The 17877-nt window shown below is 37.3% G+C and overlaps 2 protein-coding genes across 4 annotated transcripts in view; one reads left to right on the top strand and one right to left on the bottom strand.

Moving 5' to 3' along the window:
* Nucleotides 1–17805, bottom strand: part of FAM185A (family with sequence similarity 185 member A) — a 58465-nt gene extending 40660 nt beyond the window's left edge. Inside the window, exons 1-4 of one of the 2 annotated variants that reach the window (XM_077863944.1) lie at nucleotides 17196–17805; nucleotides 13612–13724; nucleotides 6873–6965; nucleotides 963–1101 (exon numbers count right to left, since the gene is read on the bottom strand). In XM_077863944.1, the coding sequence (XP_077720070.1) occupies nucleotides 963–1101; nucleotides 6873–6965; nucleotides 13612–13724; nucleotides 17196–17619 (769 nt within the window). In that variant the 5' untranslated portion in view covers nucleotides 17620–17805. The remainder of the gene's footprint in view (nucleotides 1–962; nucleotides 1102–6872; nucleotides 6966–13611; nucleotides 13725–17195) is intronic. The other variant, XM_077863943.1, reaches the window with a different exon arrangement.
* Nucleotides 17585–17877, top strand: part of CCDC146 (coiled-coil domain containing 146) — a 118544-nt gene continuing 118251 nt past the window's right edge. For both annotated transcript variants that reach the window (XM_077863918.1, XM_077863919.1), the window contains exon 1: nucleotides 17585–17784. The gene's annotated coding sequence lies outside the window, so the exon portion shown is untranslated. The remainder of the gene's footprint in view (nucleotides 17785–17877) is intronic.

The raw sequence follows: 17877 nt of genomic DNA, 5'->3' as shown, positions 1-17877 counted from the left end.
CTTTTTTTTTTTAAGATTTCATTTATATATTCATGAGAGACACAGAGAGGCAGAGACACAGACAGAGGGAGAAGCAGCCTCCCTGTGGGGAGCCTGATGTGGGACTCAATCCCAGGACCCCAGGATCATGTCCTGAGGCAAAGGCAGACACTCAACCACTGAGCCACCCAGGTGCCCCCCAAGTTCAATAAATATCTAACTTAAAGCAAAAGAAATTAAACATTAATGGATTTAGGGACGGCTGGGGGGCTTAGTGGTTGAACTTCCGCCTTCGGCTCAGGGTGTGATCCTGGAGTATTGCTCTGGGTATTGCTTTTCTACTAAAAGGTACTCAAAATATTATGTACAGTCTTTTCACTGTCATTAACAAAAATGCAATGCTACATAAAAGTCATTTTTAAAATATGAAGAGTTACAAATTACCAGAACTATTCAAGGCATAGCTAAGCAAAAAATAAATAAGGAAATGCAATAAAAATCACAATTACTATTACTTTCAAATATAACAGAATAGTATTTATTTTCTTGCCAAAATAAAATTGAATAGCTTATAAGTCATTTTATGTTTTTTTTTAAAAAGATGATTAGTAGGCCATTAATTATTTAAAAAGATGATTATTAGGCCATTAATTAATTATTTTAAAAAGATGATTAGTGGGTAGCCCTGGTGGTGCAGTGGTTTGGCGCCGCCTGCAGTCCAGGGTGTGATCCTGGAGACCTGGGATCGAGTCCCACATTGGGCTCCCTGTGTGGAGCCTGCTTCTCCCTCTGCCTGTGTCTCTGCCTCTCTCTCTGTGTCTATGAATAAATAAATAAAGTCTTAAAAAAAAAAAAAAAAGATTAGTAGGCCATTAGCTACGGCCAGTTCCTAGTGGCAGATTCTTTGTCTACAGAGAAACAAGAGTCACCTCTTAAAATTTGTTATGTGGAGTCTGAGATATATTAGGCCTCTTTCATCTTACCATGAACACTTCCTAATGTAATATCTCCAGCAGTAGAAGACAGAAATGATGATTCTGTATAAAGATATTTGGCTTCCAGCAAACCATCTTCAGTAGATATATTAACAGTACTTCCTTGCAGTTTATCTATGGTCACAGTCTATTAAGAGGAAAAACTCAAAATTATTTCGTTATAAAACAAAGACTGGTAAAAAGCCAAAATTGTACCTACAGAGTTAGTGGACAACTACATAAAAAGTTACTACCCAGTACATAATCACTTTACTGATTTTGATTCCCTGGCTTTAATTACAATATTGTGAGCAACAGTATATTCTCTATGGTATATGGAATAGACTCATTAAATTCCTTTTTTATTTAGAGCTTCTTTAATTTCTCTTAATAATGTTTTATATTCTATATAAAGTTCTTCAGCTGTTAAGTTTCTTTTTTTTTTAAATTTTTTTATTTATTTATGATAGTCACAGAGACAGAGAGAGAGAGAGAGAGGCAGAGACATAGGCAGAGGGAGAAGCAAGCTCCATGCACCGGGAGCCCGACGTGGGGTTCGATCCCGGGTCTCCAGGATTGCCTGGGCCAAACCGCTGTGCCACCCAGGGATCCCCTTAAGTTTATTTCTATTTGATATTTTCTTTTTTTTTTTTTTTTCTATTTGATATTTTCTAAATGCTATTATAAAAGAAATCTTTTTTTAAACTTCATTTTACTTTAATTGGCTTTTGTATTTGGTCTTAAATCCAACAACTTCATGAAACTCACTTACTAATCCTAATCATTTCCCTGAATTTAAGGAAGTTTTTCTACATACATAACCATATTGCCTACAAGTGATAGTTTCATTACTTCCTTTCCTATCCTTATATTAATACTATTTTTCCCTGCTCTGCCCTGCCTATCTGGCTCAGGCCTCCAATTCAATAATGAACAAAAGCAATGAGTTAGTAAGCAACCTAATCATACTCCTGTTCTCATAGGGAAATCTTACAATATAGCAACCTCATTGAGTAAGATGCTTGTTTAGATCCTTTGTATCATGTCCCTTCTATTTGAAATTTGTTTTTTTTGTTGTTGCTGTTGAAATTATAAATGGGTTAATTTTTAGTAATCTTTGATTTTATTGGACTATCATGATTTTCTCCTATCATCTATTAATGTAGTGAATACACTATTATTTCTACAATTTTCCATTTAAAATCTAATAACAAAATAGATTTCTATTTCTATTTTTAAAAAATGGAAAGAATTTTGTATTTATCCCTAAGCTTTCCTAACAAAATTTAGCATGAATTTGTTTCCAATGTTGAGCACAATGTAAAACGAAGATATCTAGTTAAGGACTCCAAATAATCTCTATCAAATTTTAAATATGTTTTATAAGCATCAAGTGAATGTTAATATAAAATTGTTGACATAAAAATCGAGTCACCAGGAAGGCATGCTACAGTTTTGCCCAGGATAAATTCCAGTATTACACTAAGGTATTTAAAGAAAGATCATTGTTTTCCTTTTTCTTTTTATTTTAAAGATTTTATTTACTCATTCATGAGAACACAGAAAGAGAGAAGCCTGATGCGGGACTCGATCCCTGGTTTCCAGGATCATGCCCTGGGCTGAAAGCAGCCCTAAACCACTGAGCCACCTGGGCTGCCCTTGTTTTTCAATACATCATCAACACAACACCAGTGTCATTCGTTCCTAATATATGCTTCAAAAAATGTTAGAAATTCAAAATACTATGTAATAAGAACATTATTAATGCTAATGGAACAAAAAGTCATAAATAGACTCTTTGGATTAAGCTGTATAGCTTGCTTATTAACAGAAGTAGCTAATTAAAGAAAGATACAAAAGTATATCCAAAAATAAATACCTTCTTGACAGAGATATTGCTATAATTTTCTTTTCTACATAAGAAAAATTTTTCATAAGTTTAGTTGTTATAAATTAACATACATATAATGAAATCATCAATTCAATAAGAACTGAGTTTCAAGAATATTAAAATTTGGAAGTACAAAAAAGAAAAAGGAAAGCACTCAGAGGTTCCACTGGGAAGGAAACTAGAATGATTTGTCCTCTGGATTTGAAGTACATAACTTTCTTCTTTAACTTTTATTAAGTACATAATATATACCTAATTGCTTATCTATAGTTTCTTTTAAACTGATTATGGATTCATAGGAATTTTTATTTTAAATCTAGTTTCAATAACTCAGTCAAAAAAAGATACTTTACCCTACATTCATTCAGATTTGTGAGAATACAAATGTTTTGTATTCCTCAGTGTTATAGTACAGATGTAAAATTCCTGAAAAAAATTTTAGTATATGTGCTGCTGAAGCGAGCACAAATTCCTGAAAAAAATTGTCCTTTACCTTACAAAGTTTTTTCATGAAAGTTGCTTTATGCATGGTTTCAAACTCACCAAGTATTTCCATTAAGCAGACAACTCTAGCTTTTTATAGATAATCAGACTGGTTTAGGGGATTAAAAAAAAGATAAATATTGAAATATTTGAAACTTAATTAAATTGGCAAAGGAGCACTTTTGATTAGTCTCCCTACAACCAAATAAAGCCTTTAAGAGACTTCTTGGGAGTATCTGGAAACGGTCAAGGATTTATTTTGTTCATTAAACACTAAATATTGGGGATCCCTGGGTGGTGCAGTGGTTTGGCGCCTGCCTTTGGCCCAGGGCCCGATCCTGAAGACCCGGGATCGAATCCCACGTCGGGCTCCTGGTACATGGAGCCTGCTTCTCCCTCTGCCTGTGTCTCTGCCTCTCTCTCTCTCTCTCTATGTGACTATCATAAATAAATAAAAATTTATTTAAAAAAAACACTAAATATTTTTCCTTATAGAAAAATACCCTCCTGTCGCACCAAAGCAAAAGAAAGCAAGTGAAAATACAACACCTTCCCCACTACAATAATACAGTTATTTTAACCAATCATTACATAAAATTAATTTCAAAGAAATGAAATTCAAAATTCCCTGAGGACCACATATAATGCACTATATCAGATACTAACTACAATAATTAAAGCTAGGACACCATAGTTTATAGCAAAATGTTGAAGCTCTTGCATATAGTTATTAATGCTAATGGAACAAAAAGTCATAAATAGACTCTTTGGATTAAGCTGTATAGCTTGCTTATTAACAGAAGTAGCTAATTAAAGAAAGATACAAAAGTACATCCAAAAAAAAAAAAGTACATCCAAAAATTAATACCTTCTTGACAGAGATATTGCTATAAATTAATTTTCTTTTCTACATAAGAAAAATTTTTCATAAGTTTAGTTGTTATAAATTAACATTATATATAATGAAAATCAAAATCAAACTTTAAGGAAGCACTGTGACTTTGTAGCCCAAACTAAGAGAGGTCAACTGACAACTACGTCACCAATTCATCCAACCATTAGAAGAAATGAATTTCTATCTTCTCTGTACTAAACTTAGGATACTAAAATTAATGATAATATTTAAAAACAGCCACTCTGTTTAAAATGACATATTAAAAATGCTGTTAAATGTTTACAGTACTCATTTGATTCTCACAATCTGGGATCCCTGGGTGGCGCAGCAGTTTGGCGCCTGCCCTTGGCCCAGGGCGCGATCCTGGAGACCCGGGATCGAATCCCACATCGGGCTCCTGGTGCATGGAGCCTGCTTCTCCCTCTGCCTGTGTCTCTGCCTCTCTCTCTCTCTGTATGACTATCATAAATAAATAAAAAATATATATAAAAAAAAGAGTTTTGATTCTCACAATCTTGTTGAGTAGGAAAAACAAATAATATCTCTATTTTATGACTAATGGAACAGGTCTCAGTAAAGTTAACTGGTATATCTAGGACTCATCAGGTTATCCTTCTTGTGTTTCATTTACCTTCATCATCATCATTATAGTAAACACCATGTTAGGTTAACTATGTGCCAGACATTGTTTTAAGTACTTAATCTGTATTAAGTGACTTAATCCTCATAACCCTCTGAGTTAAGTCCATTACTCTTATTCCATTTTCCAGAAAACTAAGACACATAGAGGTTAAGTAATTTGTATGAAGTTAAAAAGTTTAAGTGGCTGAGCCCGGGTTTGAACTCAGTCTGGTTCTCAATTCTGTGCTCTTAACCAATTCACTATGCTATCTCTCAAATATCGAATAGGATACCACTGAGACAGTTGTATATTAAGAGTTAACATGTATCATAAGCATTTTATATAAAACCCTACAAACTTAGAAATTTTAAATATTAACACTTTATAATATAAATAAAAAGAATTATCTAGACTAATTTTTTAATAAAACACAAAACTCAATCAGGCAAGAAATAAAATAGTGCAATACAAAGTAGGAATAGGGATCCTTGGGTGGCTCAGCAGTTGAGCATCTGCCTTCGGCTTAGGGCCTGATCCCGAATTCCCGGGATCGAGTTCCGCGTCAGGCTCCTTGCATGGAGCCTGCTTCTCCTCTCTCTGCCTGTGTTTCTGCCTCTCTTTCTGTGTCTCTCATGAATAAATAAAATCTTTTTTTAAAAACAAAAGAATAAATGAATGTTCAATAAACCACAGAAGTTGGAACAAATAAATAGCTAATGAGTGGACACAGTGGCTAAAATGTTCAAAATAGCAAATAATTAAGAAATGATTTAAATTTTCCTTTGATACTTTTATTTGAATGTCAATATGTAATATTCTGGTAACTTAGTTCATTTCAATTAACATTTAAAGGACAGGGTTTGAAGGAGCTACAAAGTTCTACAAAATTTCCCTTTTGTACTTCTAAGACCACAGCAATCCAAGGGATGAAATTAAATGCCATCTTAAAAGAGCTGCCAAGTGGGACAGGCAGTATCTTTCAATACTTTTCTATCTTAAGATAAGGGATAAACTTCAATGTTTGGGCTTTAACAGTCTCCTACAGGTTCTAAGACAAAGGTGATAGAAAATAAAAGTGACAATAGTAGAAACAGTTACTGTTATAATCTACTTTAATTACGCCAAAAATAACGTACCAACAAGATATACTTATAATTCATCCTCACCAATTACCTGCGAATAAAGCTGGGTAGAGAATTTAAATTTATAACGAAAGATTCTTGAAAACTGTGTAAAATAAAAGGTGAACTAGATCATTCTCAGATATATATTTTTTTAAGATTTTATTTATTTGTTCATGAGAGATACAGAGAGAGAGAGGCAGAAACATAGGCAGACATAGGCAGACATAGGCAGACACAGGCTTCCTGTAAGGGAGCCAGCCCGTTTCTCAAAGATTTACAACATTATCCATAATGTTGAAAAAACTGTGACAATTTATACTTCAAAATTATACCTATATTCTTAAAATTATGCTAAATCACAGAAAGTGACAAAAGTTAAAAAAATACAAACTATCTCATAACAACCCAAATCCCTACGGATAAGTTTTTGGAGAACACTAATGCTATCTAATGGTGCCATCTTGTGGCAAATACTAAGAAAGTTGAGTTTTGAAATTCAACCTTCAACTGTCTAAAGGAAGAGTAAACAAGTCTTGGGAAAATGCTCAAATAAATCTAGTACATAAAAAAATTTTAATCTTAATCATGGCAGTATTACTTAATGACCAGTTTTAATCCATGATCATAAACACTCCTTCTGAACTTGAATTAAATAAACATTTAGTACTTAAAGATGTTATCAATTCCAAATAAAGAACTAAATAACTATCAAAAGTATTAAATCATAAACTAAAACTTAAGTTGTGTAATACTTAATCACTTCAATTTCAAATCTGAATTTACTAATGAATGAAAATGCATTAAAAAAGAAAGTTATGCTACAAGTTTTATAGAATCTACCTACAAGCTGTGTGAGCCAACTAGATACAAAATAATTGCTAAATAAAAAAGGTTTCAATCTTACACTTTTATCTGATGCATGAATATCTATATTTCCATAAACTGTTCCCAGACAGATCACTTTGCCTCCTTTTGTTTGAACATGTAATTTTTTACTCTGAAAGACAAAAAATACAGAGAAAAAGAATAAATTTGATTTAGACTAATAAAAAAATTTCCAACAGTTTATACATTTCTTTTTAAATAATAAACCAGCAAAAGGAACCAAGAATAAAATAGAAACACACTGTTTGGAATAATAACATCAACCAGGGAAGAATGTCAATTGCCATTAAAGGGATTAAATAAGTCATCTGTACTCATTAGAGAAAAAGAAGATACATGGGTATTCCAGTAGCTTCACTGAAAAAGGGCTTGGGAATATAAAATCACTGTGACTGGCTAACTAAACATAAATGATAAGGAAGGTAACAATTATTGTTCATCATTATTAATAACAGTAATAGTTAACATTACTTGACATTTTCTTTGTACCAAATATGGTATTCACTACTTTACATGACTTATTTAATCTTGACAACAACTCAGAAATAGGTGCTATATTTTCCCCATTTTTTAGAGGAAGAAATTCAAGAATCAGAAAGGTTAACTTTATCAGGTGATAGAAAACAACAAAATATAAACAAACAGAATCAAGCTCCGTATGATTTCAAAACCCACGTTGATGGCCAGTCTTCTGAAGAAGGATATATTCATACTTCGGGTAACAGCCCACTGATTATTAAACTTTCTAACATAACACACCCCAGAAAATGGAACTGTAGGTGAAAATATCTCAAGCTCAAAAAAAAGAAAGAAAATATCTCAAACTCATATACTTAACAGTCACTGTTAGCCTCCTCTGTCAAAAAAAAAAAAAAAAAAGGGTGTGGACCAGTGAGGGGCTGTGGGGGTTGGGGAAGGAGAGAAAGATTTGATTTCACACCTGGCAACTATTGACAAAACTACCATAGGTCTACAAAAATCATCTTTCCCCCCAAAGTAATAGCAACATAGCTGGGCCCATGAAGAGATGACATTTTCCAGCTTCTATTATTTTAAGGGGTTGCTAAGTTCTTGCCAACAGAATGTTAAGTGGAAATGCTCTGGCAATTTCAAGACTGGTGCTTTTAAGAAGAGTTGGTATGCCTTCTTTGTACTCTGTCCCTTCCACCAGACAAGTGCAAATTACAGTAAGACTATAAGAGATAGCAAAGCCAGAAGATGGAAAGAACCTAGAATCACTAAATAGAAGAGCCACCGCCACACTTGGACACCAGAGAGAAATAAACTATAGCTGTATGTGAGCCACTAGATATTTGGTCTATTTTTTGGAGTAGTGTGCTTTACCTTAACCATTACTTACATTTTCAGTTCTGTCATAATTATTAAAAAAGAAAAAAAAGGAATAGGTAAATAGCTGAGGAAGAAAAATAGCAAAAGCACACTCACCAACAACCAGACCAGCAAAAGCAGAGAAGTGTCTAAACTGTAGGGAAAAATTAAATTCAAAACAACAATATACCTTCTGGTTGCTTTACGCAAAGGGAAAAATAGAAAAACCTTAGATAAAAAAGCCCAGGAATGAATTTCAAAAAATTTAGTGAAAAGGACAAAGTAAATCATTCTTAATAAGTTTATTTATATTACAGTGGTAGACTTCATGCCCACAGAGACATGAGTCTGAAGTCAAACTGCATTTAATAGTGTTCATCAAACAAATAATTGATAAACTTTTGAAAAGAGTACCTCCAAAACAAATGTTACTTTAAATCAAGCTTACGTGAATTTCTAGAGAGTCTATGAAACTTATGAAACTAAACAAAATTTCATATATGTACATCTTTTTCTAAGGAGATAATCATCTTCAATGAGAGCTAAGACTCAAACATATTAAGAGCTGCTGTTATAATTTAAAACTAATATAACTCTAAAAAATTACAGATTATAAAATGTTTAAAAATATATAAAATAAATAATAAATCAGAACCAATTCAGTATAAGCTACTGTATTGCATTTTTAAAAAACGCAAAGGTGTGGCCTCCCATGAGTTATGTACCTGTTGTCTAAAAATTTACTTACTTGTTCTCTAAGAGTGCAGAATAAATGTAGTATTGCCATATATTTTACTCAACAGTAAAGAAAGGTGGAAAGAACATGTGCTTGGAAATTAGAAAGACTAAAATTCAAATCTCAGCTTAATTTGTTAGCTATATGAACCTAAATGAGATCCCTCAATCTCTTGGTGCCTGAGTTTCTTCCTTGATAAAAGGGAGATATTATAATTCACGGGTTAAATGAAGGTTTAGTTAAGTTTCCCAATACAAAAAAGACCCAGAAAACAACAGCTATTATTATTGCTATAAACATTTTATCAAACAGATCAAATATACTTACGTCCTTAAAATGAGTGGAAGAGAAACATATTAATAGGCAATCATTAATTTGAGATAATATTGTACATTTAAAAATTAAACAAGATCTTTCACAAAGTGCTTCCCATTTGTGAATTTAAGTCAGTTATATCCTAAGATCTTAAGAATAATTCTCTTGATCTTTGGTATACCATTAGGATCCACTGGACCCAATTTTAGCTCCATTGGACCCAATTTTAGCTCTTGAATATTTTTTTAAACTATTTTAAGGACTTCATGATTTGTATTCTTTCTTAGAGGTCTTCCAAAGAACAAACAGAGAATTTACTCACTTAAAAAAAATAGAATAAAACACATTCTATCTTAAAAAAATTACTATAATCAGAATACTGGACTCTTATAAATCTAAAATATTTTATGGGTTCTTAGTATTCTTACTTTTCATATCTTATGATATTTTGCTATTTCATTATCCTAGGAATTATTTCATCATTATCCATCAATTATTCTCAACCATGCTTAATAAATGATAATACAACAGAAGAAATGAAGGACTTGCCCTGAATGGTAGTTCTCAACTAAAGGTGATTTTGTCCCCCCAGAGAACATGTGGCAATGTTGAGATATTTTTCATTGTCATAAAACTGAGGAGTGTGCTACTTGTATTTAGTAGGTAGAGGCCAGGGATGCTGCAAAACATCCTAGAGGGCACAGGTCAGCCCATGATAACAAAGAATTATCTGGTCTAAAATATCAATAGTGCTAAGATTGAGAAACCATTTTTTTTTGTTTTATGTCCATAATGGCAGGAGGAAGAAAAATGACCAAAAAAGATCTCTCAGAATTATCAGATGAATCAAAAGATAAAAGCAAAGAGACTAACATTAGGATAGGAGCTTCGATTTTTTAATTTTAAATTTTAAAAAATCTGTAGCTCTTTTAATTGTGATTATTTTGAGCACATTTATATTTGAACAGTGCCCACAGAACTATCAATTTTTTAATGGTAATATATTAAGTCTTAAATTTTAATTTCAGGGTAGTTAACATATAGTTTTATATTAGTTTCAGTTATATAGTATAGTGATCCAATAACCTATTCATTACTCAGTGCTCATGATAAGTGTACTCTAATCTCTATCACCTATTCCATCCATCCCCTCCCCACCTACCTCCCCTCTAGTAACCATCAGTTTACTCTCTTTAAGTATCTGTTTCTTGGTTTCTTTTTTTGTTTCTCTTTGCTTGTTTAGTTTCTTAAATTCTACAGATGAGTGAAATCATATGGCATTTGTCTTTCTCTGACTTATTTCACTTAGCATAATACCCTCTAGGATCATCTATGTTACCACAAATGGCAGGATCTCTTGGCTATTATTAATAATGTCACAACAAACATAGGGGTGCATATATCTTTCTTAGTGTTTTTGCTTTCTTTGGGTAGATACGCAGTAAAGCAATCACTGGATCATATGGGATTTCTATTTTTATTTTTCTGAGAAATGTCCATACTGTTTTCCACAGCAGTTGCACCAAGAGCACGAGGGTTTCCATTTTTTCCACAACCTTGCAAAGACTTATTTCTTGTCTTTTTGATACTAGCCATTCTGACTAGTGTGAAGTGATATCTAATTATGGTTTTGATTTGCATTTCTCTGATAATTAGCAATGTGGAGCATCTTTTCATGTATCTGTTGGTATGCCATTTCTTTGGAAAAATGTCCATTCAGGTCCTCTGCCCATTTTTCCATTGGATTTTTGTTTTTTAGGTATTGAATTATATAAGTTCTTTAAATATTTTTTATATTAACCCCTTAGCAAATATATCATTCACAAATATCTTCTCACATTCACTAGAACAGTACAAGGGTGAATTTCCTGTCCTGGATAAAATCAAGTTCCTTGTACCTGATCACATCAACATGAGTGAGCTCATTAAGATTAATTAGAAGGTGTTTACAGGAGACATTTGGAATGAAATTGTCTGTGTAAGACTAGAAAAATGCATCTATTCTAAAAATTTTTAAACCTTTGCCAAGAAAAAAAAAAAAAAAGGAATGTTACCAACTGAGATTGATCAGTTCACGCAATCACAGATCATCACAACAGTACTGCTCCTGCCTATGAGTTTTAGGAAGTTGGTTTTGTACTGCAGGCAGAGAAACTGAGCTCCAAATGAGCACATTCAGCTTTGGAAAACTACATTATTTAACCTAGGCTGTTTTGTTTTCAAATTTGGAAGTTTAAAAATATAATACTCCGCATTCTTAAAAAAAAAAAAAAAGGGTTTTATTCATGGTTTCCTTTGCTGTGCAAAACTTTTTCATTTTGGTATAGTCCCTATAGTTTTTTGTTTTTGTTTTTATTTCCCTTATCTGAGGAGACATATCCATAAATCTGTTGCTAATGCTATGTCTAAGAGATTATTTCCTATGTTTTCTTCTAGGAGTTTTATGGTTTCAGGTCTCACATTTAGGTCTTTAATCCATTTTTGGTTTATTTTTGTCTATGATACAAGAAAGTGGTCCAGTTTTATTCTTTTGCAAGTAGCTGTTCAATTTTCCCAGCACCATTTATTGAAAAAAACTATCTTTTCCCTACTGTATATTCTTGCCTCTTTTGCCATAGATTAATTGACCATATAGGTGTGGGTTTATTTCTGGGCTCTATCCATTGATCTATATATCTATTTTCGTGCCAGTTTTGTACCTGTTTTGATTACTATAGCTTTGTAGTGTGTCTTGAAATCTGGGATTGTGACACCTCCAGCTTTGTTCTTCTTTCTCAAGATTACTGGACTATTCAAGGTCTTTTGTGGTTCCATACAAATTTTAGATTTATTTATTCTAGTTCTGTGACAAAAGCTACCGGCATTTTGATAGGGATTGCACTAAATCCATAGATTGCTTTGGGTAGTAAGGCTATCTTAATAATAATATTAATTCTTCCAATCCCAAATATCCTTTGTTTGTGCCATCTAGCTTCTAATTTTGATTGTGAAACTGAAAATATAAGATACCAAGATTTCAGAAGACAATATTCCAGATGAATTTTCTGAACATCAAGCATTGATGAGTCAACAGTAGATTTCTAAAGGCACAAAGGAACTATGAATATTATTATCCAGTTAGTTACTCAACATGAAGACTTCGTTGTGTATCTTTTACAACAAGAACCTGAACCATCTCATTTTGCTAAAAGGATATATAGTATTCTTTAATCTTTTATATTTGTGCAATTAAATTTATTTGAAATGGTTCACATGTGGACAGATACTAAAGGCAGGTGTGCAAATAAAAGAAATAAACAAATGACATAAAAAATTCTATTTTTTTAAATTAAAAAAATTTTTTTTGGTATTTTTTTTTATTGGAGTTCAATTTGCCAACATACAGCATAACACCCAGTGCTCATTCCATCAAGTGCCCCCCCAGTGCCCATCACCCAGTTCCCCCTGCCCACCTCCCTTTCCACCACCCCTTGTTTGTTTACCAGTTAGGAGTCTCTCATGTGCTGTCACCCTCACTGATATTTCCCACTCATTTTCTCTCCTTTTCCCTTTATTCCCTTTCACTATTTTTTATATTCCAACAAGCACATGAGAAAATGCTCTGCATCACTTGCCATCAGAGAAATACAAATCAAACCCAAAAATCTTAAATGCATCAAATTAATCATTCTAATTAGTGTTCATGAATCTAAAAATGAAAGTGTTTTGTAATTATGAAGCAAAGCAATTATGAAACTTCTCTTCAGCAAAGTTATATGCCATCAAAGTTCACAAAAGTATTGTGTTTTGAATATACAAGTGTAAGAAATACATAAGTACCAGTACTAATGATAAACCAGAACCTACCAGAGACATATTTGAAATCATTTAGAGCTGAGATTAATCTAATTTTAAGAATTAAACATAAAAGTGTTATTATAAAACAAGATGAATTATTTGTTTAGCAAAAATACCTACTTAATCCTTAAGTAATGAGCTACCTGGTACATTAAAAATGCAACTAATATTTGAAGCATATTTAGAGTGCTTAAAGACTTCCCTTACTCTTTAATAAATGGAAGAAAACCATTTGTTAAAACTAAAATTTCTTTAAGTTAATAAGATCTAAGAATAGTAAGAATGTATTTTTAGTTTCACTGTACATTTTCAAATGAAATCTAAAGGAAAAATGAGGAAAATCTTGAAAGTTGCTACAACTTCTGTACTTTCAGAGCAGAACTGATTTCAAAACAAAATTTTTGCCAGAACTGAGACATAAATAAATAGTATTCAATATTCTCAATACATGATACTCCGAATAGCACTAGTTCGATACTGCAGCTCAAAGTTTAAGGTTTTTTAAAATAATACTGAAAGACTTTTAGAAAAATGTTCATACCTTAACAGACTGTAAGATGGCAGTCCCCTGCTCAGTTTCAATTCTGCAATAATTATCACACTCAATATTTTGGACTTCTACACAACCAGACCCTGATGCCTTGATATTCAGATCTAGAAATTAAAAAAGAGAAAACAAATTAGTACTATGGCTAATGAGCTCCAAAGCATTTTAGTACCCCCTAGAAATCTGTCTTTTCTGTTATGTTTATGTTATTGAACTCTGGAGACACCATAGTTGTCAGCACCTCAGGGGTCTCCACCACAGCAAAAGGACAAATGTAGTGCCCTTTTATGGTTTTTAGAAATAAAGCATTATTCCAGTTGACCTATATCATCTAAAGAGAGAAAGTAACATAGAAAAATAAATGAGGGTAGAGGTTCCAATTACAACAGACATTCCTGGGAAAGATCACGGAAACCTCTTCCCCACTGATAAAGTGTACACACACACACACACACACACACACACACACACACAGGTTCAAGTAAGAATACAGCAAGCTAAAAAGTCATTATGGTAAATTGGAGCCTCTTCTCTCTTATTTTCACGATGATTTAAAGATTTGTTCCCATACTTCGTATAAATTAAAAGCAAATTGTAGGAGTGGTATAGATCTGTTTGTTGCCTCACACACAAACTACTGAGGCTTAACACATCAATTTTAATGGTTGGGACATAAAAATACATTTCGACAGTTTTATATATTGCAGTCTCTATAAAGGTTTTAAAAATAGCAATAATCTAAATACATAATCTAAAATAATCCAGAATACAATAATAATCTAAAAATACATGATAATTTTGCAATAATCTAAAATACATAAACCAACAATTTTACCCCATGGTTACGTGGATGCAAATGTAACTAATAAATTTTACCCAGTTAAGTAGTGTCACAACACAGCCTTGATCCAAGGCAGCGCTGATAGACATGGAGAGAAGAAAACATATTCTAAATATCCTTGATCCCCACGAGATGGGTAGAGAAGTTGAGGCTAGACACTGAGTGACAATAATGATACTTCTATTCAACTCACAGAAACAGGTATAAACAAACTGGAGGAACAAATATGTATGAAGAAAATGGAATTATGTTGATTTGAGAAGCTTAATAAAAATCTAGAGGCAGTAAATTGGAAATGGGATTCTGGCTCTAAAAAGAGGAATCGCAAATAATGAGGTTTGAGACCAGCAGCACAGATAGTTCCATTTCTATCTTTGTTACTGTAAAACCTTGCTTACTCTGTTTCAATACTCAGTGCATTTTTTATTATGATAAATAACATACTGGCAAACCTTCCTCCCTACCCCAGACTGGTACATTGTGAGGGCAGGATCTTCTTCTTCTTTTTTTTTTTTTAAGACTTTATTTAATTAGAGACACAAACAGAGAAACAGAGAGAGGGAGGGAGGCAGAGACACAGGCAGAGAGAGAAGCAGGCTCCATGCAGGGAGCCCGACGCGGGACTCAATCCTGGGTCCCCAAGATCACACCCCGGGAGGAAGGCGGCGCTAAACCGCTGAGCCACCCGGGCTGCCCAGGATCCTTTACTCCTAGGCTAGTTTACAGAAGCTGGGAAGCAGTAAAGCATAGCGGTTGAGAAGACTCCAATCAGTTCAATTTTCCATCACTTTATATCCGAGAGAGAACACACATCTTTTTTGACTTACCCGAGAATCCGTGTCGTGAGGGCACGGATTCGTTCACCCACAATAAATGCTTACTTTATGACACTTGCTGTATCTCAATTTCCTTATGTAAAACGGTGCTAATAACAGTAACTACTGTACGGTGCAATCCTAAGGATTAGAAAGGATTCTAAGTGTCAGGTGCTATGACCATCATCATCATCATCATCAGTATCACCCTTCAGTCCCGGGAAGGGGAGCCTGGGGTGACTTTACTAGGAAAATGCGTACACAATGGCTTGCATTTGGTTAAGTATCATGGAACCCGAATACCTAAAAGCATTGCAGGCACTGCGAATGACGCCTCCAAGGCAGTTTTCCTGTGTTTTTGTATTCCAAACACTGCTACTCAACGGAGAACTTAAAACAGATCAGTAAGAAGCTAGGAGCCTACGTGAAACCCAGCACCTGGTCCGAGGTAGAAGTGTCACGTCCTAGGGAAGAGCGCAGGCTGGAGGGCAAGGGGAGATGTGGGGCGGCCGACCTGCCACGGAAGGGGCGGTCAACACGCCTCAACCCTGGAAAGCAGACCAGTCTGCCATTGACAAAGTGCAAGCACAGAAAAACAGGGCAGCCCGAGTGGCCCAGCGGTTTAGAAACCAGGGTAGAAAAACAGGAACGATGTGCCAAAGAAGGACACAAGGGTTCCGAGAATAGGTGACTTAGAGGATCCCAGACGACACTTCCCGTGGATCTATAAATCGTCTGTAACTGGGAACCTGGTGTCTGCCTTTCACCAGGCCACGCAAAGCAGAACAGAAAAAAAGAGGCAAGCTCTGTGGGCGGAGGCAACTGAGTTAGGCCAGGGAGTCAGTTGCAGAGGGAGCGATAGGAAGCGCGCATCCGCTGCAGCGGGAGCCATAGGAAGCGCGCATGAGCTGCAGGGGTGAGCGATAGGAAGCGCGCATCAGGGGCAGTGGGAGGGATAGGAAGCGCGCAACAGCAGCAGAGGGAGCGATAGGAAGCGCGCATCAGCTGCAGGGGGAGCCATAGGAAGCGCGCATCAGCTGCAGCGGGAGCCATAGGAAGCGCGCATCAGCTGCAGGGGGAGCGATAGGAAGCGCGCATCAGCTGCAGGGGGAGCGATAGGAAGCGCGCATCCGCCGCAGCGGGAGCCATAGGAAGCGCGCATCAGCTGCAGGGGGAGCGATAGGAAGCGCGCATCAGGTGCAGAGGGAGGGATAGGAAGCGCGCAACAGCAGCAGAGGGAGCGATAGGAAGCGCGCATCAGCTGCAGGGGGAGCCATAGGAAGCGCGCATCAGCAGCAGAGGGAGCCATAGGAAGCGCGCATCAGCAGCAGAGGGAGCCATAGGAAGCGCCCATCAGCTGCAGGGGGGAGCGATAGGAAGCGCGCATCAGCTGCAGCGGGAGCCATAGGAAGCGCGCATCAGCTGCAGAGGGAGCCATAGGAAGCGCGCATCAGCTGCAGGGGGAGCCATAGGAAGCGCGCATCAGCAGCAGAGGGAGCCATAGGAAGCGCGCATCAGCTGCAGAGGGAGCCATAGGAAGCGCCCATCAGCTGCAGGGGGGAGCGATAGGAAGCGCGCATCAGCTGCAGCGGGAGCCATAGGAAGCGCGCATCAGCTGCAGGGGGAGCGATAGGAAGCGCGCATCAGCAGCAGGAGCTGCGATAAGAAGCGCGCAACTGGGCAGCCCGGGTGGCTCAGCGGTTTAGCACCTTCAGCCCAGGGCCTGATCCTGGAGACCCAAGATCGAGTCCCACGTTGGGATCCCTGCATGGAGCCTGCTTCTCCCTCTGCCTGGGTCTCTGCCCCTCTCTCTCTCATGAATAAATAAAATCTAAAAAAAAAAAAAAAAAGTGCACACCTGCCTGAGGTCAGATTTGGGCTGTGTCCCGGGACCCCAACCCGGTTTGCTCCCCCTCACTTGCCAAACTGCAGGGGCGCGCTCACGTCCACGGACGCCCCGGGGTCGAGGGCGTCCGGCACGACCGCCACCTCCGTCGGCGCCCCGCCGCGCTCCAGCCGCAGCCCGCCCGGGGCCCGCGCCCCGCCCTCCGCGGCGCGCAGCGCCACCAGCACGCGGTCGCCGGCCGGGTGGGCGAGCGGGTCCAGCGGCCGCACGGTCACGTGGCACGGCAGCCGCGCGCGCAGCCGGCCGAGCGGGCTCACCCGCAGCGCCCACGCCCTCAGGCTCCCGCGCGAGGGGCCTGGCGGGGGCGGGGGCTCGGAGCCCGGCGGCCGCTCGCCTCCGCCTCCGCCGTGCGGCCGCGCCGGGCCGGCTCCGCGCGCCCCAACTCCGAGCGGGGTGAGCCGCAGGCCGCCGAGCCCGCAGCCAGGGCGCCGGGCGAACATGGCGCGCCCCTCTCGCGCTCCCTCAAACCGCCGCCGCCGCAGGCCGGGCCGCCCGGCCGCTGCCCCGCCTTAAGGCGGAAAGGCGGACGTTCGCGATTTGCCGAAGCAAGACTGCTCACTTCCGTCGGCAGTTTAAACCCTCAGCCGCGCACGCCGCCCCCGACAGTAAGGATCCACGCGGACCCCTGGACTCCCTGCCCGCGTCCTCCCCTTTCGCAAAGGCGCATGGGATTGGTAGTTCTAAAGGGGAGACAGGTC

Source organism: Canis aureus, chromosome 21 (genome assembly GCF_053574225.1).
Source record: "Canis aureus isolate CA01 chromosome 21, VMU_Caureus_v.1.0, whole genome shotgun sequence".
Classification (NCBI taxonomy): Eukaryota; Metazoa; Chordata; class Mammalia; order Carnivora; family Canidae; genus Canis; species Canis aureus.
Note: the sequence above shows the minus strand (reverse complement) of the source record. Positions and strands in the feature narration are given on the sequence as shown.